Source organism: Lipophrys pholis, assembly GCF_963383615.2.
Source record: "Lipophrys pholis genome assembly, chromosome: 19".
NCBI lineage: Eukaryota > Metazoa > Chordata > Actinopteri > Blenniiformes > Blenniidae > Lipophrys > Lipophrys pholis.
The window spans coordinates 4,530,015-4,555,564 of record NC_137647.1 but is presented as its reverse complement, the minus strand read 5'-3'; the positions used below and the strand labels follow the sequence as shown (position 1 = coordinate 4,555,564).

General features: G+C 42.8%; 1 protein-coding gene across 1 annotated transcript; it reads right to left on the bottom strand.

The window, feature by feature from the left end:
- Nucleotides 1-1,829: 1,829 nt before the first annotated feature.
- On the bottom strand, nucleotides 1,830-14,089 carry cnn1b (calponin 1, basic, smooth muscle, b; the record flags this gene model as incomplete). Its single annotated transcript, XM_080486935.1, has 7 exons — nucleotides 14,021-14,089; nucleotides 5,190-5,311; nucleotides 5,051-5,117; nucleotides 3,421-3,558; nucleotides 3,045-3,161; nucleotides 2,160-2,306; nucleotides 1,830-2,075 (listed from the first exon to the last, which is right to left on the bottom strand). Exons 1-7 carry the CDS (start codon nucleotides 14,078-14,080, stop codon nucleotides 1,830-1,832), a joined length of 897 nt encoding a protein of 298 aa, XP_080343061.1. The 5' UTR covers nucleotides 14,081-14,089.
- Nucleotides 14,090-25,550: the final 11,461 nt, after the last annotated feature.

Genomic DNA, 25,550 nt, shown 5'->3' with positions numbered 1-25,550 from the left:
AAGTGTTTTTATTGCACAAATGCCATATTTAGTGAAAGGCAAATAGAAAAAAAAGAAAGAATTATCAGCAAAAACGTACAGTTAGAACAATGTTGAAACAGGTGAAACATCAGTGCCGTTCTGCTTATCAGAGGGTAATTAATGATAAATTAAAAAAAAAAAAAAAATCTACATTCCTATATTTGGTTTCGAAGGGAAGGTTAGGTTTAAAAACAATAGAGTATAAAAATACATCCCAACACTAGGTGGCACAATACTACAAGTCCTAAATACTTGGTGCTTTTCCTGGAGTTGGGAGCAGAGTGAGAGAGCGTTCACCACAAAGAGACTGAGCGACGCCTCCAACCCTGGAGTGTTGAATTATGAATATTCAGAACTGGAACGGCGGATCAAAAGGGACTCACCAAGTAGCTAAAACAAATGTGAGAATTTCCCCCAATGAGAGTAAAATAAATAAATAAAAAAAAAAATAATACAATTTGAACTTGTACCCATCTGCCTAATCATGGCCATGGAAGCGCACGTCAGTGGGCGGGGCGTGTTGAGTGTTTAAAGTTAAAGTATTTGGATTTAAAAAAAAAACAAAAAAACAAGAAGGTAAAGTTAAAGATGTTGGGGAACGAGATCATCAGTTTGGAGTCTGACCGAACACGTCGCACAACACTCGATTGGGGCAGTTTTGACTTTTCCCTCGTGATAAGATCCAACAGAAGTGGGACCGCTGCTCAAATAGATGCAAAAAGCTCATTCTGATTTAAAAAAAAAAAAAAAAAAAAAAAAGTGAAGTTTGGTACATAGGACTGTGTACTTATCAAAAGGGACCATGAAAAATCAAGGGTGCTTTTGGTGATTTTTCCAAAGGTACCTTGGTTCTCGCGCTTTCAGCTCTACCAACTCACGCTTACTTGAAAACAGTATCTGCCTGAATGAAAATATTAAATCGAAAGTGCAAACGGAGCAAAAAAAAAAACTGCACCTAAAGCTCAGCTCAGCCACAAGGCGAGAAGAAATGTCCAAACGATTGAACAAAAACTAAAAAAAGAAAGAAAACAGACTCCTAATGAGTGAAAAAGACTAAAAGGTGACTGCAGAAACCTCAAACTGGAAACTACCACATCGAGAGCTACTTGATAAAGTGCAGAACCGTCCAAGTTTTTAGAATACCTTGTCAAAAAAAAAAAAACAACCTACAAATCTTGCACGGGCGACTCTTCTCTCGGCCGTGAAAAGGCGTTCTGGGGTCATTTGGTGAATCTGAAAACTAAGAAAGGTAAAATCCTGGAGCTCTGCCGATGTGGACTCTTGAGTTTTCACAGTTTTGTAGCACCAACACGTGTTTCCTCTCAAGACACTTTCAAATTCATCAATCATCACTGTTCAAACTGGACGTGAGGTAAAGTGACAGTTTAAAATCTCTAAGCTGCAAACTAAAGTAGAAAAGCTGTTGAAATTAAAAAAAAAAAAAATTCTATAAATAGCAACGGTGGATAAAACTGACCTTCGGGGAAATTCTTAGCTGTAATAGCATTGACAGTTGGCGGCCGCGTTGCATTTTTTGACGCAACGTTGGCGTAAACACTATTCTTCGTTTCAGTCGCGGAAAGGCAAACAGTGGATACCTAAGAGTGACGACATGGGGGGGGGGAGAGAGAGAGAGAGACAGAGACGTGGACTGGGGACGGCGGTGACGTCAACGGGCGTTAAATAACAGTTCTCTGGTCTGGCGGACGCTCGAGGTCGGCTGTCAGGAGTCGAAGCGAAGGGGAGCAGGGGTGAGGCTGTCCACTGGAGGGGTGGGGGTGGGGGTGGGGGTGTTCTCGTTCCTCCTTTTAGTCAGAGTACTGGTTGTAGCCGTCGTACTCCACCTCGCTGCCGTTGTCGTAGAAGCCCTCGGTCGGGTTGGAGCAGTACTTGTTGTCGTAGACCTGGCGCGGCAGGCCGTAGGTGGTCATGCCCTGCTGCGACGCCACTTTGTTGGTGCCCATCTGCAGGGAGATGGTGGTGGTGTCGCAGTTCTCCAGCTCCAGCTTCTTGTCGAAGATGTGCCTCCTGGTTCCCGGAGCCGTCATGCCGGCCTGAGGAAAAGGAGGTGGAGAAGGAGGTGGGTGGGTGGGTGGAGGCAGAAAGCCTGAAGGCAAACGTGAGGAACCCCTCCTCACCTGGCTGGCTCCCTTGTTGGTGCCCATCTGTAGGCTGATGGTGGACTGGTCCACCGGGCTGTCCATGCAGATCTTGGAGTCGTACAGGTGGCGCCGCGTGCCGTAGGAGGTCATGCCCTTTTGGCTGGCCAGTTTGTTGGTGCCCATCTGGAGACGAAGCCAAAGAAACCCAACAAGACACACTTGTTGCTGCAGTTGATGCCGGGGTGGGGGGGTTACAATAACACTACAGAACCTTTTCACAATTGTGAACTCCTGATTAAGTTTCGCTTCATTTGAACAAACACACAGAAACCTCTACTTATAGTCTCATTCCTTCTTTTAGCGTCGATGAAAAAGAGAAAGAAACGACTCCCACAAGGTAAAATGCAGCGCGACTAAGGCCCCGTTTCCGTGGCGACGGTAATCCGTGCCACTGCTTTTTGAAAACGTTCCGTCTCCGTAGACTCTTTTCTGAAACGCTGCTACTGCCAGCTACATCGTTTGCACCATTTCTGCCGTTTTCCGTGTAAACAGACATAAAAAAACCCCCCACAAGTTTCCACTTGAAACGTTGTCGTGTAAACGAGGTCCAATATTCCACATGGAAATTGTAAAACGGGTGCACCTTTTGTTTCAAACAATGATGACAGGAAGCAATTCAAACGACATATAAATGACGGAAGCAGTGGTGTCGTGGATCAAATAACCTTGTGATTCATTGGTTTCCGTGGTGACAAGAATGTGGCGTTGTGGCGAGTGCCCGCTCTAGTTTTGTTCTGTTGAATTGACTTCGTGCCGAGTGTGCAGTTGCATAGCCAAGTGAGATCGAACGCGATGGAGAAATCTGAGCGATGACGAGTCACGTGGAGTGTTTGAGTGTTTTTTCTGCCGTCGGGCTCCGACCTGCAGGCCGATGACGTTCCGTCCCTCCCGGAGCTTCTCGGGAGCGAAGCGGCGCTGCTGCTTCTCGGCGTACTTCACCCCTAAATCGTACTTGGACTGGAAACCTTTGGACTTGGCCTGACGGAGACAAATGGCCCCAAAAAAAAAAAAAAAAAAAAAAAAAAGACAGAAGGGGAGAATTATGGTAAGAGCGAGAACTTTTTCACAGCCGTGTTGTTTTCATTACATCGGTGCTAACGCCGCGCGGGTGCTTCGGTGGCTGCGACACGTCGGTGTGATTTTCAAAAGCAGCCAGCGGCGAGAACACCGAGGCGCAGATATAAACAGATGTCACTGGAGAAACTCCGTGTGTGTGTGTGTGTGTGTGTGTCCTCACCATTCCAGCCAGAGAGATGAGTGTACTCTGGACCTGAGTGTGGTTGACATTCTCGAACAGATCGTTGGCTTCAAAGACGTCGTGTGGTTTCAGGCCGAACTCCGTCATTCCGCGGACAAAGTTCCCGATGTTTTCCAGCTGCAGACAAACCCACGTATAAAAGACTGCATTGACAATAACACACACACACACACACACAGACACACACACACACACAGACACACTGCGGTTACAATCGGATCACTTCATGAGAGTTTCTGTGGAATCGGACGAGTGAGATCTGCCCTTTCGTCCAACGTCTCGCTGAGAGGCGGCGCGCAAGTCCGGCTGTGATGTTGTGGCTGCGTGATGATCGTAGCCTTGGAAATCCAAATGTCACAGATCAAAGCAGCCGTTTGGGCCGAGCGGAGAGATTAACAGCATCGGTCCGCGCACCGGCGACGGCAACATGTCGCTTCGCTGCAGATCCACCGATTTTTACTCCCGTTGGTGCTCGTTTATGGGAGGAGGGATACGTTATTGCTCCTGAACCAACTGAAGCGTCCATGAAGGATGTCCGGCTTTCAGCTCCACAAACTTTCTGGATCCAGCGGATCAATCCCACGTTAGCGCAACTCAATATCGACACAAGTTTCTCTTCCCACGACAGAGGAAGAGGGGTGATATTTGCAAATTAAGACCCCCCCCCCCCCCCCCCCACACACACACACACACACACACAACGTTTGTTTCAGAAAAGTTTTGCGTTTACACAGCAACGTTCTGAAAACGATGTAGTTTCACTGTCGGGTCACTAGTGGGTGCTGTTTGTCTTTTTTGTAACGGAACCAGAAACAGATGCAGCAGAGAACAACAGACTATAAACATTAACAATGGGAGTACACGGACATTCTGGGGGACAGACAATGAATTTGGATTGTTATTACGAGTGAATCAACTATAACCCCCCCCCCCCCCCCCCCTCGTTGTCATGGAAACCTTTTCTTTTTCACTTGAAAATGTCACGTAAACAGGGCCTTATACTAACTAAAGTTATTCCGATGGCATAAGCTGAGGTTTGTTGCAGCTTTTGCCGAGTTAAGTATGTTGAAGATGTTTTTAATTTGATCCTATCGTGCTTTATGAGATGTGGGTGAGGATCTATTTGTTGTGATTCGAGCATTTGCAGAGAGCTTCAGAGTGTCCAACATGACTTGTTTCAATTTTATGTTTGACAAGACGGCATGATGGAAAGAATTCAAAAGACGAAGTATTCTTTTAACCAACATAGAGAAATAAATTTATCATAGATGCAATTGGAATGAATTAAAATGAAGAAGCTTCAGCGGTTTGCAATATTATCTCATAACATGAAAAAAAAAACCCCAACAACATCTGGAATGATGCCGTCTTCTCTTCTCACAGTTTGAAAACTCCCTGACATGAATGTTTGTCTAATCTAAAACAAACTTCCCTCGCAGTCCGGTCTCGTCATCAGAAAGTACAAAAAAAAGTGCATTTATCTGAACTACAGTGACGACAAACCTCTGATATTTGGGGGGGAAACAACCTGCACAGAACAGAAGCTCCGCAGAGACAGATTTCATTGGACGCTGACATTCAGGCGACGAATCAGAGCAGATTCCTTTACCTGGTGCCAGTTCTGACTGGAGTGGTTGATCTTCCTCACGGAGCCGGGCTGCAGGACGTTGATGAGCCTGCAGAGGAGAAGAAGAGAGGTCATTCCGGAGGAGAGAAGGTGGAGGGACTCACCGGCTCCACCTACTCACTCGCACAGCAGGACCCCGTCCTTCAGGCTCTCCATGAAGTTGTCCCCGATCCGTTTCCCCGTCACGTCTTCCATCCACAGCCTCAGCTCCTCCTCCTTCTGCCGGTCGTACTTCCCCGCCAACTGATGGGCGAAGCAGAGCGGAGGCGTGGTTTTATGCTTTGAGGCAGGAATTGGCGTTTTGCGAGTCCATCCATTGATCAATACCTCCTGTGTGGATTCTGCATATTGCAAAGGAAAACCCTCCTCTCTGCTTTTAAATTGACCGTCCAAATGACGGCCGGCTTCCTAAAAACCACGAGCGGAGGTCAGATCTCAACTCTGAGCTCCACCTTCTGATAAAACAGCCCCCTGTAGCCCAGAGGAATCCTCTTTAAAAGTCATTAGAAACACTGGAGGAAGGTGCCCTCGACTTCTAAAACGTTCAGAAATACATCCGAAACAAGAACAATTGTTCGGTTTCAGCAGTCCAACAGAACAAGTAGCGGAGAGCCTTTCAAAAAGTGCTTTCTAGCTGAGAACTCTACAGGTCGGTCAGGACCTCATAATGGGTCAAGAAGTATTTTCCTCTATTCACAGACACTTTATTAAAAATCGGAGCCAATCCGATGCTCTGAAACGCAACTTTGAGCAGACGTACATCTTGTGTCGCAAAATCCTTAAGAGACGTCGAGAACCATTGCGTAATCACTCTTTAACAGTAGGGGGCGGTAATGCTTCCCAGTGCAAGTTTTCAACCAGAATTTTACACTGGAGAATAAAAACCCATCACATAAGAAAAACACAAGAAAATTCATATTCTTAATAGTTTTTAACTCCGCCCACACAGTGTCGACCCCTTTTAAAATGCTCTTTACACACCAAATCACACTGAACGGGTGGAAGTGATGAAATACAAATATAGGTTGTGTTTTGTGGTAATTTTAAAAAAGATGTCCTTATACTCACACATAAATACACACTCCAGGTAATTTACTTTGTGCTTTTGAAATCACCAGTTGCTACTTGGTACGTCCTCAGTTTGCACTGTATTTGAATTATGGATCAATTTGATTCATTATAATTAAGTTTTAGTATTTTTTTTTTTAAACATTTGATGCTCCTATACAGCTATTGTTGAAGTTTATGACTAAAGTACATTTAAAAACCCCTTTAACAATTTCAAATATTTTTATCTACATTATTTGCAGCTATTAGGAAACAAATACTTTACATTTGTCTACATTTTCTACATTCAACTCAATTTGAATTCTTGTTATTGATCGAAGAAATTCAGAATTTGTACAATTACACATGCATTTTGTTCCAGTGTTTAATTTAACAAATATGACATTTGAGAAAGTCTTTGTAAATTGTTTAAATCCACCAATGCAGTTACATATAGTTCAGTCTATTTTAATGAGTTTATTCATGGATTTCAATTTTTCTTTTTTTTTTTAAAAGGTCTAAACCAGGAGTGTTAAACATAAGGCTCGTGGACCAAAATCGGCCAACAAGAGGCTCCAATCCAGCTGAAAACCAAAAGTATTGTACAAATCTCAAAGAAAACATTGATTTTATTAACAAATTTCCAAAGAGTAGGGTGAGTTTGTAAAAACATGCATATTGTAACAGCGATAGGAGAAGAAATATGTTCAATTCACTGTATTCTGCATCAAAAAATATAATTTAAATTGGCCTTCTGTTGAGATTGTAGTCATTTTCCGTAGTAATTCTTTGGTTTTGTGAAAATATAGACATTTTCATTGCGTGAACTCTGCGCCACAACAAAGAAAAACTTTACCTTTGTAGTTTATTATGGACATACAAGTTGAATAATCATAATCGAAACCTTAATCTACAGGGAAATCAGTCATCAGGAACATCTCTCGTCCTTTAAATGCTCTTTAATTTCAACTCTTCATTGTATTTTCATGTGAAAGCACCCCGTAGCCGCGGCTTTGAAACACGTGCCGCTTAAATCACAGGTTCTTCTAAAAAAAAGGTCCACACACACAAAAAGTCTGCGCTTTGCTTTAACGGCTTCTTTTACGCTCAATTTCAGGTTGTCGGTTACATTCTTGTCTCATAAGCTCTGGGCGCTCCAAAGTCTTACGGTGTAATAATAAATAAAAAAAAAAAAAAGGATACTCTGAGACAAAGTGTATAAAAAGAACGGGGGGGGGGGGGGGGGCTGTGGACATTCCTGCATGCAGAAACACTCTCTTCCCCCTCCTCTCTTCGTGTATTTCCTTATTGGCAGAAACGCGCTGCCCTAATACTTGGAATACTGGCGTTGGGTTTAAGGGACACACACACACACACACACACACACACACACACACACACACACACACACACACACACACACACACACACACACACACACACACACACACACACACACACACACACACACACACACACACACACACACACACACACACACACACACACACACACACACACACACACACACACACACACACACACACACACACACACACACACACACACACACACACACACACACACACACACACACACACACACACACACACACACACACACACACACACACACACACACACACACACACACACACACACACACACACACACACACACACACACACACACACACTTTCCTGAATGTTCTGCAGATAAGTCTTCTCAGTCTGGGCTTGGCGGCCAACACAAACAAGTATTTCAAAGCAGCGGGGATCGCTGGGCTTCCAGTCCATCACACCAAACTTGGGAGAAACAGCTTCCCTCCTTCCTCCCTCCTCCTCCTCCCTCCTCCCTCCTACCTCCTCCCTCCTACCTCCTCCCCCCGGCTCACATTTCTCCCCCTCTTGTCACTTTCTTTCCAGAATCTGCCCTTTTACAGCGAGTTTGCTCTGCAGGATACGCAGATCCAATATCGACAGCTTCTGCTTCCAGTCCACCAAGATTAGCTCAGGTCAACCACATCCTGAATCCGAAACAGGAGAAAAGCCAAACTTTGGCGAGCATCCGTCGGCTTCTGAAGAACCAGTACTCTGATTATTCACTGAAAAGCGCTTTAGAGTGATTGCGCAACACTGGAAGCGTAAGAAGACGGTGAATATGAAATATGCCCACATCACCTTACGCAGCTCCCGGTCGTACAGAACCAAGTAAGGCTGCAGGAGTGAAACTCACTAGTGTGTTTTTTTTCTCCAGGAATTTTACTTTTGTTGAAGTAGGTTTGTGTTACTGCTTTGATAGAAATTGTTATTTCTGAGCAGTTTACCCCCAGATTCTAAAACATAAAGCCTGTCGGCCTGCAAGAGGCTCCAATCTGACTGAACCACCAAGTCAAAGAAAACTGTTCTTTTATAAGCGACGACACACAACAGCTATAGGAGACGGGGGTTTTTTACTTTTAACTACATTTTGTACCAGAAAGTCTCATTAGAATTTGACTTATGTTGAGATCGTAGTCATTTTCTTTATCGATTATTCGGTTATTTCTAAAAATTAGAGACATTTTCATCATGTACACTCTGCGTCACAACAAAGACGAACTCTAGAGTTTAAATCTAAAAGTTATTCAGGCTCTGCGTCACCAGTCCGGCCGACTCCAGATCAGATTGGACCGCATGTGGCCCCGGAACGAAAAACGGGTTCGATGCCGCGGCTCTAAAACATTTAAGGTTAATGAATCTATGAAATGACTGAAGCAGTGAATTAAAGTGTCTTTTGTCTGTTCGGCCCAGTAAAGGTGAGCCTCTGGACACAACGGTGGCATTTTACACTTGTAATTTGACACCACATCATCGCAGCCTGATTTTATTTGGTCCTTTGTCCAAAAATGATTCTTTTTTTTTCTTTTTGGAGGAATTCATCTTGTAATTGCCATTTTTATCTCATGTTGACAGCAATGGCTGCTTTGCATGCTGAAATGTGTTGATGTGAACCAATCACCGGCTTCAAACTCTTCTGTACCAATAGGTTCAGTACTATCAAGAGATATTAGGGCGAATTGTTTGGAGTAAAAGTTTTTTTGAAAGATCTGACACCGGTCATCTCATTAGTCGACTCTCTGATCACTTTTAACACTTAAAAACTCATTAATGTCCCTGAAAGTATCGAAAAGACCGAGATTTAATACTAAAACCCACAATCACTGATAGAAATGCAGTTTTAGCGCTTCAGTCTTCAGGTACGTTCTACAATCCATCACAAAGACAACCTGCTCACTGCGCAAGAACTGCTCCAATTACTTAATTCTTTAAATGGAATTTACAAGGAAAAATTGATCAATAATAAAAATGCATTTTATGTGGATTCTACTTTACATGCATGAATTTCAAAGAGCTAAAAACAACAATACAGGCGAAAAGCAGCAATAAAAAACTATTTATGAGACCGTAAAATCAACATAAACACTTGAACAGCAAAGAAAATCAATACGATTTTAAAATAAGAATGCTTAAAAAAAATAAAAAATAAAAGTCCTTAAAACAATCGTTTCAACACAGCAACGTCGGATTGACTCAATAAAGTCTCCAAAGGGTTCTACAAGAAGGTTCTCATTGAATTTGGTGACGAAACTTACAAAAATATCCAATTATCCAGCTTGTAATGTAAACCCGAGTGTGTTTATTGATTTCACCTTTAGAAGAATCAGTGAAAGCAGAAAAATATGAAAAACACTGGAATTTGTCAAAAAAGAAGATGGAACGGAAACGGTACCACTTGTTTCTGGACTGGCAGTTTAAAAACTAAAAGGAGAATCAAAGCCGTTCTGACTCCATCTTGAGTCACAGGAATCCATTAACCACTGAAGGACGACTTTTCTCGATGTTAAAGTCGTGCAAGGAAAAATTCATAAACGGAAATAAAATGCCGATTTGGCTCCTGGTCGTCCGAAACGGCAACAGACTCTAGAAACTGGTCACATATTTCATGTTATTGGTCATTATTACATTACGGGTCGGGTCTAGCATCTTGGCACCCAACTGTTACCTCATAAAATCGGTGTCGGAAAGGAAGAAGGTTTAATAAGAAAATATCGTTTGTATTTACTTTTTACTGAAAATGTATAAAAAAAAGTATATCGCGATTTCCAGATAAAAGGCTGGGAAAGAAAAGGTGATGAAGACTGTGTGACTGTATTAGTCAAATCCGTCCACATTATTTAATTTATTTTTATTTAAACCGTGGCGCCCCCTGCTGGCACAGTCTGCCCCGTCTCTCCCCACCTGCGTTCCGTCACCGCAGTGTTTCTTCTTCGCCCTCGACTCGTCTGTAAACTGTTTACAGCAAGGACACTTTCTCAACGTCCAAGTCGGAGGCCGGCCATTCCTTAAAAGGCCATCAGATGTTCTGTACCTGTCGCTCTGTGTGCAGCGGCTCATCGCCGACGTCACGCCGCTGGAACCAAGAACTAAACCCCCCCCCCCACACACTCCACCCCCCCAACATTCATCCCTTAAGTCTGCAGCTTGAACGCTGCCGAGCTGCAGCACAATGCTCGGTCAGTTTAATTCATGACGTCTTCAGAAGTATTTAGCTTTTCAGGCAGATTTTCACGCATATTTATAAAAAAAAAAAAAAGAAGAAAGAAACCAAAATACATATTTTCACCTCATTAAGCTTACTGCTTAACGGAAGGGGAAATTTAAGTAAACGCCCATTTTTAATCGCAAAAGAGGGACGATTTGAAATTCAACCCGACTTTTGTTGTTTTCATTTAATTCATCCGGTCGGTGTTCCGCTGTAGTCACTCAGTCTGCACTGAGGTCAGGAAGACAAACAGCGATCTGGGAAAAAAAGCAGATTTAGTATTTATTTATATTCCGTTTGTTTCTTCCATATATTTTTACAGGTTTGGAAATAAAAAAAATTTAGAAAAATATTTGCAATTTTCCAGATAGCTGTTTGGCTTCCTAACCTCAGTACACCGACCTAATGAATCACGAGATTAGTTGTTTATTAGTTAAAAACAAAGTTGTACTTGGAGGTGCTTTGTGAGCTCACTCGTTTATCCTTTTTAACTTTTGTTGATTCCACACTTTTTCCCCGTTGTCATAATTCGTATAGATGTAAAATTAGCTCAGCCGATGGGAGCGTCGTTTCAAAACTGTCTTGAAGCAGGAAGGACACGCATATATACACACACAAAAAAAAGCCTGAAAAATTCTACTTTAAAAGTCCATTTGTGAACACTATCCAGCTGTGCAGAAATGGCTTCAAAAGCTGACGCATGTAAAAAAAAAAAAAAATCAGTAATGCCACTTGTGTGCATTAGGCGGCAGTAGTGAGTTATTTTATAAGTAGTTTGTACAACATGTAAGTAAAAACCCACATGTCTGAAGAGAAGATAGATAAAATACTTTAAAACACGTTAAAGTCATAATGAACTTAACTGAATTATGTGCAAATTTATAATTTGCTTCATTTCTAATTCAGCTAGTGATTTTCAACAAGGTCCAGTTTCGGACAGTTTGACTTAAAATCGCCCAGTTTTCATATTAGAATTTTTAACGTATGTTCCGTTTCTATACCTGCAAATTTTAATTGTAAAAACAAAACAAAGTAGAAATGGCATTTTGAATACTTACAAATGGGACTTAAGTATGTTTGCAGTTTGTATTTAAGTGCATTTATCCTTTCTCACTAACATTACTTGAAGCTTTGACTGCATCAGTTTAACATCTCATCATGACTCGTTTAGTTTTAACTTAGCGGAACTAGAGAAACTACAAAGTCACTTCCACACGCATGATGGAAATATGACGTGTATTAAAAGTGGTAGTTTTTGATTACATTAACGACAATAGCGGGATCACTATTTTAAAACTTTCAGACTAAAGTTAACACCCAATCTATTCTTAGATGAGTTAACTGCGTCAGTAAAAAAGACTTTTAACGGCGTGCATTTGGTTTTAACTGTGGTTGGTGGTTCACATGGCGCAGGTTAATACTGATGCACGAACAAGTGAAATGATCAGTGTTGATCTTACAGGACCGGCCGACAGCTCTGATGAAAGTCAGATTCTTCACTGAAAGACGACATCAATGATGACGTGGGCCTGAGTCATAAAGGTCGCAGCAAAAACGAGACCGTCTCGTCATTTCTGGGTCATTTCCAGGATCTTTTTTAACCATTTCTTTTGCTTAGAAAACCACAGAATGTTCACAGTTACAGCCGTTTCTCCAACTTGTTGATTAGAGAAGGAACAAAAAATGTAAATTGCAAAGAAAAAATAAGCAGTTGTCCTGATTTATAATTGATCGTGATCAATGTTTTGGTTGTATGCGACAGTCTGAAGCTTCCCGGTTAATTTGCTTTCTGATGATTTTTCTGGGAAATAGTGGATTCGACACAGAAATCAGCAAAATCTCTTAAACCGATGAAGAAAACCAGGGAGAAACTGACAGTATACGTGATGATAATGTCAGGATTTTCACAAAAACAAGCAACGACTACCAATAATGACGACAATCTCAACATTAAGCCGTTTTTAATGAGACCTTCTGATGCAAAATACAGTGAAACATCTGGATCGGCGCCTCTTGCAGGCCACTGGCCTTATGTTTGACACCGTATATATATATTTATAAAGATCCCAGCTGACTGCGGCTGAAGGCAGGTTACAACCTCCTCCTCCACTTCAAAGTACACAAAAGGCAAAATTAAAGTCACCAGATAACTTCAAACACACGTTTTAGAGTTGGAGAAGACCCACACACACGCAAACTCCACACAGGAAGGAAACCCCCAAGAGAGTAGCGTCACTGAAGAGGAGTTATTGTCGTTTACACTCTTATATAATAAAGCACGGTGCTAAAAATGCCTATTTACTCAGAACAAATGGGGATAAACACCGGCGCAGATTCAAAAACACACAAATTCAACAACACTGAAGTCGACCTCCCCCCTCCCCCTCCCCCCCTTTGTCCTTCTCAGACCAACATGGCCTGACCCTTCATAATCACCCAAATTATTTGGCCATCAAGTCCTGATTCCAGCTCAAAACCAAACAAACAGTCTAATTCAGGTGTTTTTTTTTCGGAGCAGGACTGGAGGCGTTGGAACTCGCAGCTCTTCACTTTTCATATAAACATTGATGGATTGTTTAGGGAATGTAAGAGTTCATTTCTCATCTTGTTTATGCACTTTAGAAATGCTCACAGGTGGCAAGTAAATATTAGAGCTGATCTTTCAAGTGTATGATGAGTTTCTTTTACTTTTAGAAATGAGAAGTCAAAACATCTCTGCTTTCACTTATTTTTTTTTTTTTTTTTAGAAGTGGCCAATTCTTTGTTATATCATCTTTAAATAGAATTGTCTGTGTTTCCATTTTTTTTTTAAAGTTAGTTTTTGACTGAAAACAAGTTGAATCCCGGTCCTAAACTGGTGCACCCACACATTACAGCAAAAACAGTGGTTATTCAATGTGTGTGCAAACATGTACGAAGCAGAAGAAGCGTCAAGACGCCTTAAAAGAGGAATCATGCAAACAATAATAGACAGAAACTGTGATTTTGTCTTGTAAATGAACACATTTCAGAACCTGTGCTTGATTAAAGTGAGTACTTTTGATAATCTGAATAACATTTCCCTAGATTAAACTGACAATAAGCTGATTATTCTGAGGAATCGACAAAGATCACCTGGTTTTAACCAGAAATACCTATTTTTGTCTATTATTTACTGACCTGAGGGTAAAATAACGTCCATTTATGATCATATCAAAGCAAATGAAGCCTTATTTACTGAGAGAAACAGCTGAATGCGGCCACGCGACTCAGACGATCCTTCATCGACTCCACCTGTGCAGGAAAAGCTGCAGATTTAAAAAATAAAAAAATGTATTCTTACCTTACTCTTCACCTCTGCGGAGAGTCCGAAGGCTGGGCCGCTCCTGAAGTGTGTTGACATCCTGCTTTCTGTATTTACAAACGGAGCTTTAAAAATGGAGAGGCAGGTTACAGCTTTTCTATCCGGAGGAGAAACGGGAATAAAAACAAGAAAAGAGAAAATCCCTTGAAACTAAAATAATAATAATGAAAAAAAAAAAATCCGTGCGTCTCTTCTTTCTTTAAAAGAAATGAAGCGGTGTGGTGAGGTTATTCGCCGCTCCTGAGGTTTCCCGACAACTTTCCGACACTTTTCTGAATCTTTTTTAAACTCTTCCCATGTGTGCGCGCTCTGATTGGCTGCGGGGGCAGACCAACCGGCGCGCGCCGTGCGCACAAGGAGCGGACCAACCGGCGCGCGCCGTGCGCACCGGGGGCGCTGATGATGTCACCGCTCCGGTATTAACGCGGCCTCAGTTTTTCCAGCTCCGCTCCGGAGCGCAGGGAAGAAGAGGGACGAGGGTGTTTGTGTCGCTGTCGTGTCGAGAAATCAGTCAAATCGGACATTTTATTGATTCTTGTGGTCGTTTGTCCGACGCAGCCAAAGAAGTTCTGGGAGTTAAAGTGACCAACTGACCTTCACAAAGTGACCAACACTAAAAGAGGCCACGGATGTGTGTATTTGAGATTAAGTTACATATCAGGAGATAATGATTCGATTAGATTCTTATTATTTTATTGATTCACTTGATCAGTTTATTTCCAAACCTGGAAAAATACTCAAATTTAATGTCACATGAAGTGGCAGGGAGGAATAAAATATCAGAAATATCCATCCATCCATCCATCCATCCATCCATCCATCCATCCATCCATCCATCCATCCATCCATCCATCCAAAGAACCAATGATCCATCCATCCATCCATCCATCCATACATCCATCCATCCATACATCCATCCATACATCCATCCATACATCCATCCAAAGAACCAATGATCCATCCATCATCCATCCATCCATCCATCCATCCAAAGAACCAATGATCCATCCATCCATCCATCCATCCATCCATCCATCCATCCATCCATCCATCCATCCATCCATCCAAAGAACCAATGATCCATCCATCCATCCATCCATCCATCCATCCATCCATCCATCCATCCATCCATCCATCCATCCATCCATCCATCCATCCATAGACCAACAATTCATCATCCATAGAACCAACGATCGATCCGCATGTTGATTCTATTTGTAAGGCGACTGGACGTAACGCAGTTACTTGGTAGAACAGCCGGACATGTGAGGAGTGAAATATTAAATGTGTGGCGTTACTTACAATAAACGTTCTAGTGAGACATACATGAGTCATCAGAGATAGAGGGATGGATTTGATCAAATCAATACAAATAAAACAATGATCGCACCGCCTGTATGTGTGAGTATGAGTGTGTGTGAGTGTGTGTGAGTGTGTGTGAGTGTGTGTGATGGCCCGCTGTCCGGTGTGTGTGTGTCCTCCTGTCTTTGCCCATCATCATCTGGGATGAGCTCCAGCGAGTTTCATGAAGTGGATCCGGGAGTGGATGGTTGTCACATCGTGCAACGATTATTCCATTGAATGACAACATTTCCCGTTCAGCTCATGATCTCAAACGAGACGGCATAAAATAGACGGCATAAAATAGACGGCATATACGAACGAGGTCTAGAGTTTTCCAAATGTGACATGGGGTGACGAGACAAAACTGATTAAAATATGACTTAAAATAAGCAAGACAATATTGTTTAAGTCAACTACTATGACAAATATGACTGTAACAGAACAACCCAATGAATAGATAATACAAAAATAATCTTAATAGTTCAACGACATGATGAACTCTATAATACAAAGAAAATATAACAAATAATTGTTCAAATAGGGATAACACAAAAAACAGGACAATAATTCACCCAAATAGGACAGAATTATCTATATTAGGACTAAAATAGAAAAAAACGTATTTTAATAGGATAAAAAATGACAAAAATAAACAAAATAAACTAAAAGAAATTGTAAAAATGAAGTACTAGGACAAAAATATTCCTATGATTGTGGATGAATATTTGCAGTAGGACAAAGAAATGAATTTTTATTTTTTTTTACTGAAATAGGATAAAAAGGAATTGCCTATAAAGGTACAAAAATAAGCTTAATAGAAAAACGTAAAAAATATTACCAAAATAAGACAAAAAAAAAAATAATTCTTGAAAAAAGATATTATGATGGGACAAAAAAACCCAATAGGACAAAATAATAGAATATTATGACAGAAACAAACTAAATATGGTACGTATATTTAAATCCAATTTCATCAATGAACATAAAGACAGTATTTGGCCGCTCAAAGTCAAAGTTTGTTCATTGTTTGACTCAAAGTATTAACTGTTCCTGCGTTTCCTCGTATCTGATCGTTGTTTTAATTTTAGTCTGCGGGTGAATCCTGAAATCCCCCCGGCTGCTGCTGCAGACCCACAAACCTGACGTCACGCCAACACCGAGCCGCTCGTCCTCCTTCACTGTTTCACTCCAGCGTGGCGGGCCGCCCCTCCTGCTGAGGAATGCAGCAGATTTCAGAGGGGTGGGGTCAGAGTCACCATTATTCATCCCTCTGTTGTGTGTGTGTGTGTGTGTGTGTGTGTGTGTGTGTGTGTGTGTGTGTCACTATTGAGGCTGGAGGGGAACATTCTGGAAAGGCCAAAGTGAGAGTGGACAAAGTGGGGGGGGGGTTGGAGGATCAGTGGTCTGTTACCCAGCAACGATGCTTCAGACAGTCTGTGCCGGATGTATAAACACTCAAAACAATTAGTGCACAGCGGCGGTCTGCAGGACTTTCATCCAGTTTTTACGATTCGGCGGTGGAGTAAAAACTTCAGGTGTCCGGAGAATAATCGCGTCCATAAAGATTTTTTGGGGAAAAAAAAGACAGGAACCAGCTCAGATGGTGATCTGAGCTGGTTCCTGATCCTGCAGAGGCCCGACGTGGAGCAGGATGGGGAGGATTTAACAACCAACAGTATCCAAACCAAAGTTATGGGGTTAAGTTGAGGATCTACTCCGATGGCTCCTAAACCGAACTGAGGACTGAAGTGAAGACGGGGTTCACTTGGGAGGGAGGGCAACCGGGACTTTTCACGCCTCCGTTTAGTTCAGGTGGCGTTCACGTTCACTTTTCATAGCGGCTCAAACTGTCACGCAATTACAAACAGTTCGGGGTGCGCTGTCGCCCCAAAAACAAACACTGACCCAGAGAGGAAGAGAAGAAGAAACACGGCTCATTGATTGGTCCGGACCGGAAGCGGTCCCGCTTTAGCCCAAGGCGGCTAGGCTAATTAGCTCGTGGCTAATGGGTGATAGTCTTCAGAACAGATATCAATGAGTCAATAATTCTTCCTCACTACTCCACGTCTGCCCGCGGAATATTTTCCATCCTTTTTCCTCTGAGTCGCGCGGTTAGCTGTGTTTGCTACCCAGAATGCATTGCGCACCACGTCACGTCCCCTCGGAGTGAGACCTAGCTACTCAAAGGGGACCAGAGATGGCGTGATCGCTTGTTACGTCTTCGCGTCGCCCAAACCAAACGGTTTTTCCCTGAACTGCGATCCGGATCAACCGGGCGGGAATGTGAACACGCCCTGAGCTAGCTCGCGTTCATGGCAGCATCGTCAATATCTCAGCTCGGCTCTCAGTCTTGTGTTTGTGTGTTTGACACCCCTCTTCCATATCGCCCTTTGTTAAAGGTCAGGAAGTACCGTGATTCCCGGACTATCGAGCGCACCTGAATATAAGCCGCATGCAATAAAAAAAAAAAAGAAGAAGTGTCGGAGTTACGTGATGCACCTGAACGCATCGCCCAGGTATCAGTGGCATTAAACAGTAAAAATCCATAATTTGGCCGCATCGTTGTTTAAACCGCAGGGTGTTGTGAAAAAAAGTAGTGTCTTATAGTCATTAAGCACTGTTAATTGCTGACGAAATTACGAAATTGAGAAAAAATCCAAACCTTTGTGTTTTTCTTGGACACTTTTAAGAAATCTAAACTCCCGCTTCAGTAACGTTCAGCCAACAGTCGTCACCAACCTGTGGAAAAATGCACAGGTGCACTCATGATCTCGCAGTTTTTCAAATTTCCTGCCAACAACAACAAACAAACAACAACAACAACAACAACAACGAAGTTAAGACAGAAAAAGTGATTAAAAAGCTTTTAAATCCAGGCTTTCATTTCCTCATAGTGTAAAACAAAGTGCAGCAGATTACCATAAACAGCCTGTTGGAATATAGATTCCAGCAGTGACACTCATTCTCTCACACAGACTCACACACACACACACACACACACACACACACACACACACACACACACACACACACACACACACACACACACACACACACACACACACACACACACACACACACACACACACACACACACACACACACACACACACACACACACACACGAACCAAGCGAGGGTCTTATAAACATTTCACGGAGGGAAGAAGAAGCACACACTTGGAATTTGGACACTTTATTTGGGCATGACGGGAGCAGGGGAGCGTCTGACTGAGAGAGCGATGGGGAGGCGATGGGGAGGCGATGTCTTCAGCGGGAGGAATCCCTCACACCGAGAATAATAGCCCACATATTTACCGCCTCACCGTTTACCTTGGCCACGGCCGCAGCTGACACTCGGGCTAATAGGCCGCTCCCGGGGTACGTTTATTGTGAGAGAACAGCCCTTCTGTGAAAGTATTGTTTTGTGTTTACAATACACACATTTATATATCCATATAGATATATTTTACTTTAAGTAGCTGCTGCTATTTCATAAGCCTTTTTTAATTTTTAATTTTAAAGGAGCTCAGTTTGGATGACAGGATGTAAAGCAGTGAAGGAGCCGAACAAATATAGTTGTTTTATATGGTAAGAGTTTCAAAGCGGAGGTGGGGTTGGGGTGGGGTAGGGGTGGGGGTGGGGGTACGTCATCGAGCTCGCTGCTTGAGGGCGACGTCTCGGACGTCCCGGGAGCTGCAGGTCCATCATGAAGCAAAACGCAGACAGAAAAGAGGGGAAAAAGAAAGATTATTGCAGTTTGGGGAAGTCAGAGGGGCATTTGCAGTGTAAGCCGGCTGTCTCCCCCCCCCCCCCCCACCCCCTCCACCCCCTCCCACCCTCAGACCCTCACTCGCCCCGCCGCTCGCCGTCTGGCTATTTATGGTAGGAGGCCTGCGAGATCAGCGCGACTCGGGGGAGATGTGAGAGGCTGACTTCATGGCATCATAACTTCAACCCGCCGCCGCCGAGCAACGACAGGAAGCTGCAAACAGACCTGGATAAGACCACGGGTGTCACCTCGGAGCCGCTCCATCACCTCCGACTGTCTGCTCCTCGTAACGGATTGTCAATAATGAACACGGCCGCCAACTTTGGACTTCAGTGACTCGGAGGGACAAACGCTTTCAGAACTCTACAACTAATGTGGGAAAACTTGAGAAATGACTATATCGGGCCACATATGAACCAGTTTGGGTGAAATAGCGTCGCAATAACCTTCAAATTCAAACTTCAGACAAATTTTTTTTGAATTGTGACACTGCATCTACACGATGAAAATGTCTCTGTTTTTTCCAAAACTAAACAACTACGACAGAAAATAACCACAGTCTCAACCGAAAGCCAATTTTAAAGGTGCAAAATACTTGAAATGTCCCAAAAAGAACTTCTCCTATAGCTGTTGCGTTATGGGTGTTTTCAGCTTTGAGGCTAATGCAGCATCACCAACGTCTCAGCTCAGGTCTCAGAGTATGAAAATATTGTCACGTAAATATAAAATACAGTAATTATGGAGGTTTTTCTGTGGTAATGTAGCATCATTCTGTTGGGATATAGTGACATCTAGTGGCTCAACATGGTATGTATATGTAAGACAATATGACTGTTTTATACATCTTGGCTATTTTAGCCAAGCGCAGTTAGTTAAATTAGTCTAAATTTTGTCTTTTATTTGTTTTCTTTCTTTGATTTCTTTCCCTTTCTTGTTCTTTTTTTTAAAATTTATATTTATTTTTCCATTTTAAAGTAATTTTTCTTCCTTTTTTCCTCTGACTTGGCTTTAGTTATTTTTCTTTACCTTCTTTAGCTGTTTCTATCCTGGAAATTAGACCATTTTTTGAAAATCAGTGTGGAATGCAAATAAAATAAAAATGAAAACAAAGGTTCGTTTCCATGACGTATTGTGAAAAGCTTCCGGAAGCCGCTGCAGAGGAACTAAAGAGCCTCATGTGGCTCCTGAGCTGCAGGTTTCAACCCCTGGTTCAGCCAAATAAAATTTGTAGTCTGAAAAATACAGTCAATTATAACTTGTTTTGAAAAACAAAACAAGCAAAAGGCTGGAAGTGACCATTTCTGGTTGAAGCCTGAATAAAGGGTTAAACATTGAAGCATGTTCCCACTTCCAGTCGTCACAGGTCCAAATCTCGTCTTGCTCGCGGGCTCCTGACAGTTCTGGCCGGCGTGCCGGCGTCAGCGAGGTACAGCTTGTTAGGCTTCACGCGGCTTCTCGCCAGGCGTTGCGTTTGCCTCGTTAAACTGGCCCAGGTCACTATTTTCTCCAGAAGTCTGGAATGCCGACTCGGTTCTCCTTCCCCGCCTTTTGATACGAGTGTTTTCGTTTCCTCCGAGTCTGGGAAAGATCTTCGGCATAAATTCCGCCTGAAATAGACACTCGTATCCCTGCAATCAGTTTTGTTCTATTTATTTCTTTTTTTTTTACGTAACTATTACGTCGTCGTTATTTCGTCTGGCCTGTGGACCCGGAGCTCCAGTTCACAGAGGTGAATTCATTAAAGTTAAAGTGTCTCACGGAGGAATCTGTGTACTACGCTGAAGTACGCGCTGACAGAAGCTTGTATTTCTGTAACATCCAGGTGTGTGTGTGTGTGTGTGTGTGTGTGTGTGTGTGTGTGTGTACAAAACACGCAAGTGATGATTCTAGCAGCAGCAGCAGCAGTGGCGGCAGCAGCAGTGTGGGCCGTAGTAGCAGGAGGAAAGTTTCATTCAGTCTCTGTTACGTGACCATGTTTGGTAAAGCTGCTCAGACACGGACTCTGACCAAACCCCTTGACCGACCGGTGTGTACACACACACACACACACACACACACACACACACACACACACACACACACACACACACACACACACACACACACACACACACACACACACACACACACACACACACACACGCAGATGATGGTTTCAATCACAGGCCGATTGTGGCTCCAAATCTTTTTTGCTTTCATCCCTATTTCAGGCAATCCTCTCGTTTCTACCTTTCATCTCACAGAAAGGTTTAGACTTTTTAACCCTTCGCACGCACGCACGCACGCACGAAATGAAATTCTCACACGATTTTCATGGATTCCTCAGTTTCTTTTGTGCGCCAGCATGAGTTCCTTCACCCAGCAGTTCAAACCTGAACACATCATCAGTCCGCCACAGGGACCGACGGTTCCTGGCGACACGCCAACGCGAAACCGAGTGTTGACAGAGGTTGTAGCTGAGTTTTTAGAACAGATCATCTCTACAGTTGTTGAAGCCTGCTTATTTAGGGACCCTCATCTTTAATAGTTGTGGCACGTCTGGTTTGAATTATTAATTTAATTAATGAAGACGTTACTAACAGCTTGTGTACGTGTTCGTGTTCGTGTGAGATAAAGAGATGAGATAAGGCGAAGCCAGTCACCACAGCAGCTTCACATTGTACAGAGATCCTGGTTCCACAGCAGCCGGTGTGAAGGATCGTTGGTTCGTTGGTTGGATCTCAGTCTGAAGATCTGTCTGGTTTTCCAGGATGCACGTTTGTTAGAGCTGCCTCGTCTTTGCCCAGCTCCTTTCTGTCCATGTTCTTCCAATCACCTCCGTCTCCGATATCCTGCATTCACAAATCTCATCGCTCGCCCTTCCTCTTCTCTCTCTATCGCCTCGCTGACGTACATGATTGATTCCCGTTTCATCGTGAACTGTCCACAAGTTGTCCCCGTCATGAACTGGACCCCGTCTACACGGCAAGTGAAGACGCGTTGTTAAATTTGGTTCAAGCTTACACGGCAACATTCTGAAAATGATGCAGCTTTCATGTAGAGCCACTAGTGGGTGCTGTTGGTTGTTTTTGTGATGAAACCACACAGAGAACAATACGCAAAAAACATCAACGCACACGTCCGATCTTTCTTTCTTGACTAGCTGGAACCAGCAGATGGCAGCAGTGCAACTTCACGGATGCCAACTGCCTTTGAATCCAAGTGAAGAAGAAGAAGGGGAAACAGTCGTCAGGGACGACGAGAGAGGTGGTGTTTTAAAGTCTCACATGTTTTATTATCCACCGTGTGATGTGGCTGCTATTGTTTTAGTTTCACCTTGTTGTACAGCACTTTGTGATTTTATCTGTAAAAAGTGCCTTATAAATAAAATTTACTTACTTAGTTATTACAAAACACTCTTCCTCCGTCTCCATGGAAACACCCAACTTTTTGAAAAATCCCTGACGCGACTTCTCAGTGGAAAACGGGGTAAACAGCTTTTCAAAAACCATCCAACTCCGTTTCCATGGAAACAAGGGAAAAATACTTTTCGAAAACACTCCGCCTCCTTCCCTGTGGAAATACGCAACCTTTTGAAAACGCTCGGACTTCCACTGCATGGAATCGAGGAGAAAACACAACTTTTCTGAAACGCTGCTGCTGGTCACCATAACAACAATCCAACTTTGTTGTCGGTCCATACGAATGTCCGCGTGCCAACATTGTTAATGTTTATAGTGTATTGTTCTCTGCGCACGGTTTCCTTATGAAAACAACAGCGCCAACTGGTGGCCTGGCATGCCAACTGCAGTCTTTTCCCACAAACTGAAATTACTGAATGAATTACCAAACTTTTCTTGGATTTGAGCATGTAAAGGTAAAAAAAAAAAAAAAGTCGAGCACCTCTTTCTCTTTTGTCTTCAACTTTATTGAAGAGCAACACTTTCAAGTAAGTCTCAGCTTTCAGCACTACAATTACGTGATCATTAGTAGTGGTCATAGTCGAGAGATGGCCGCTCCCCGAGGGCTGTGTGTAGTGTAGGCTGTTTCACATTTAAAATCTCCAGAAAAAAACAAAAACAAACAAACAAACAAAAAAGGCATTGCATTAAAAGAGAGATGGGAGAGAAAAGGAGGAGACGAGTCATTCACAGGAAAACGTGAAAAAAAAAAAAATAATCATTTGATTTTCACAATCATGAACCATCTGTTAGATTTGACATTAGAAATCGGGGAAAATAAAGAAAAGTACCATGAGAACCAGTAAAATCTGTTTAAATACCGAGAGCTTCACAGGATCGGACACCCCTTCCATACAGACGGACTTAAATATATTGGTCATGTACTGTCGCCGAGAAGCCTTTTGGTTGTTCTAACCTGAAAACAATACTTCGTACAGAACACCGATCGCGGCCCTGGAGTAGCAGCCTTAGTCACACGCACGGATCCATTGATTTCCCAGCAGCCCCGGGATGTGAGGTCTTGAAATATATTCTGTAGAAAACCCTGACAAGTACAAAAACTGGGCTTTGTCCTGTCCGCGGCCGACGACGTCCTCTTTGTGCAGTCTCAACTCAAAAAGTCCAGTTTTTTTTTTTTTTTTTTTTTTTTTTAAAGCCTCCGACGCCCGTCCAGAGATATGAGATGTTAAGTCTTCCCGTCGACCACCCGCACGTCAACAAAAATATATCGTTTGATTTCCATTGTCATCGTCTTAATGCCACTAACATTCAGAGACTCTTCGATTCATTCAGAAAAAAAAATAATAAATCAACAGGCTCCCCCTGGAGGGATCAGCTTTGGATTATAATACTTGGCCGGATTATTCATTGTGCAGGCAGGTTATAAAAAATATATACACATCGGAGTATACATCGGGAGGAGTACAGAGGAGATAATCACTGGTTATTACATTTAGAAAGTCTCATGCTAATCTAGATCTTGACTGCATCACATCCACCGTTTGTGTAAAAAAGGCACAAGATGCTGTAGCCCCTCCTCTTTGTGGTGACAGAAATACAAGGAGGGCGCAGATTGATGGCTCCGCGGCGGGGGAGGGAGGGGGGTGGGGGTGTGCTTTAGATTTCCTCCAGCAGACATTCGCAAGCTGATCCAACACCACCTCCACTGATTTGACCCAACAAAGGAAAAAAAACAAACCCAAAAACAACAACAACCTGCTGGTTAAACTGATGATCTGGAAAATAGAACGTTTCCATTCAGTGGAGATCCAAAGGGAGGCCACCAGGGGGCGATCAAGTTTTTGACAAGCGTCATGTTAAAATGAACGCAATGCTTTGACCGCCCCCTGGTGGTGAGCTGCAGGATGTTTGGTTTAAATGAATCACCTGACCTGAAGAATTGGCTTTTGTCAGCCAGCAAATCACTTTTATTTTTCAAGTTCAAACTGTAATAAACATGTTGAATTTATGTGATTATCACACAAAAATGATGCCATGATGTGATAATGTGACGATATATCACATAAGAAAATACCTGCATATCATGAACATCCACAGTTTTACATGTTTACATGTAAGAACGTGGTAAAAAAGTGTCATTATATCGGGATTAAATGTTAATATATCAACAGATTACACTGAAAAGAGTTGCATCTAAATTCTTCATATATTAATAATGTATTAATATCACATTATACTGTGACTACTGCGTCACATGAGGGAGATTAATGACATATTAAAGGGCCTCTTTAACAATCACACAGTGAAATCATCAAATCAATATAAGTGTATGGTTCACATTGTAATGTGTTCATACATAATCGCAATGTGACTAGACGTCAAGTGGATTTGTAGAAACGAATGATTAACAATTACATCAGCGATGTGAAACCCGGATTTAAAAAGTTAGATCCTGACATTAGTACGCTTTGACATGATCGTAAACGGTTTGTTTCTCCTCGCCACAGCAGCAGTGCGACTATTTTTCGACGCGAGGTGGACTTCCTGCGTCACGCGAGTCCAGCGAGAGGCGACCTGACGTCAAAACAACAACAACAACAACAACAAAAAAAAACCAACACGATTCCAACTGGTTTGAACAGTTGAGCTACAGTAGAAACGCTTTGTGCTACATTCAGGATCCTGTTCAGAGTCACAAATCAGTGGAGCGCCCTGGGAAAAAAAACCAAACACACACACACACACTTTCTAGCACAATCAGCCGCCTCCCCGCTGTGCTTCTGCCCGTCATGATATCAGCTATGTCATTAGAGTCTGCGGCCGGCAGACTGTACGAGAACAGTTAGTGATTCTGCAAAAAACTGGAGTAATGACACACACACACACACACACACACACACACACACACACACACACACACACACACACACACACACACACACACACACACACACACACACACACACACACACACACACACACACACACACACAC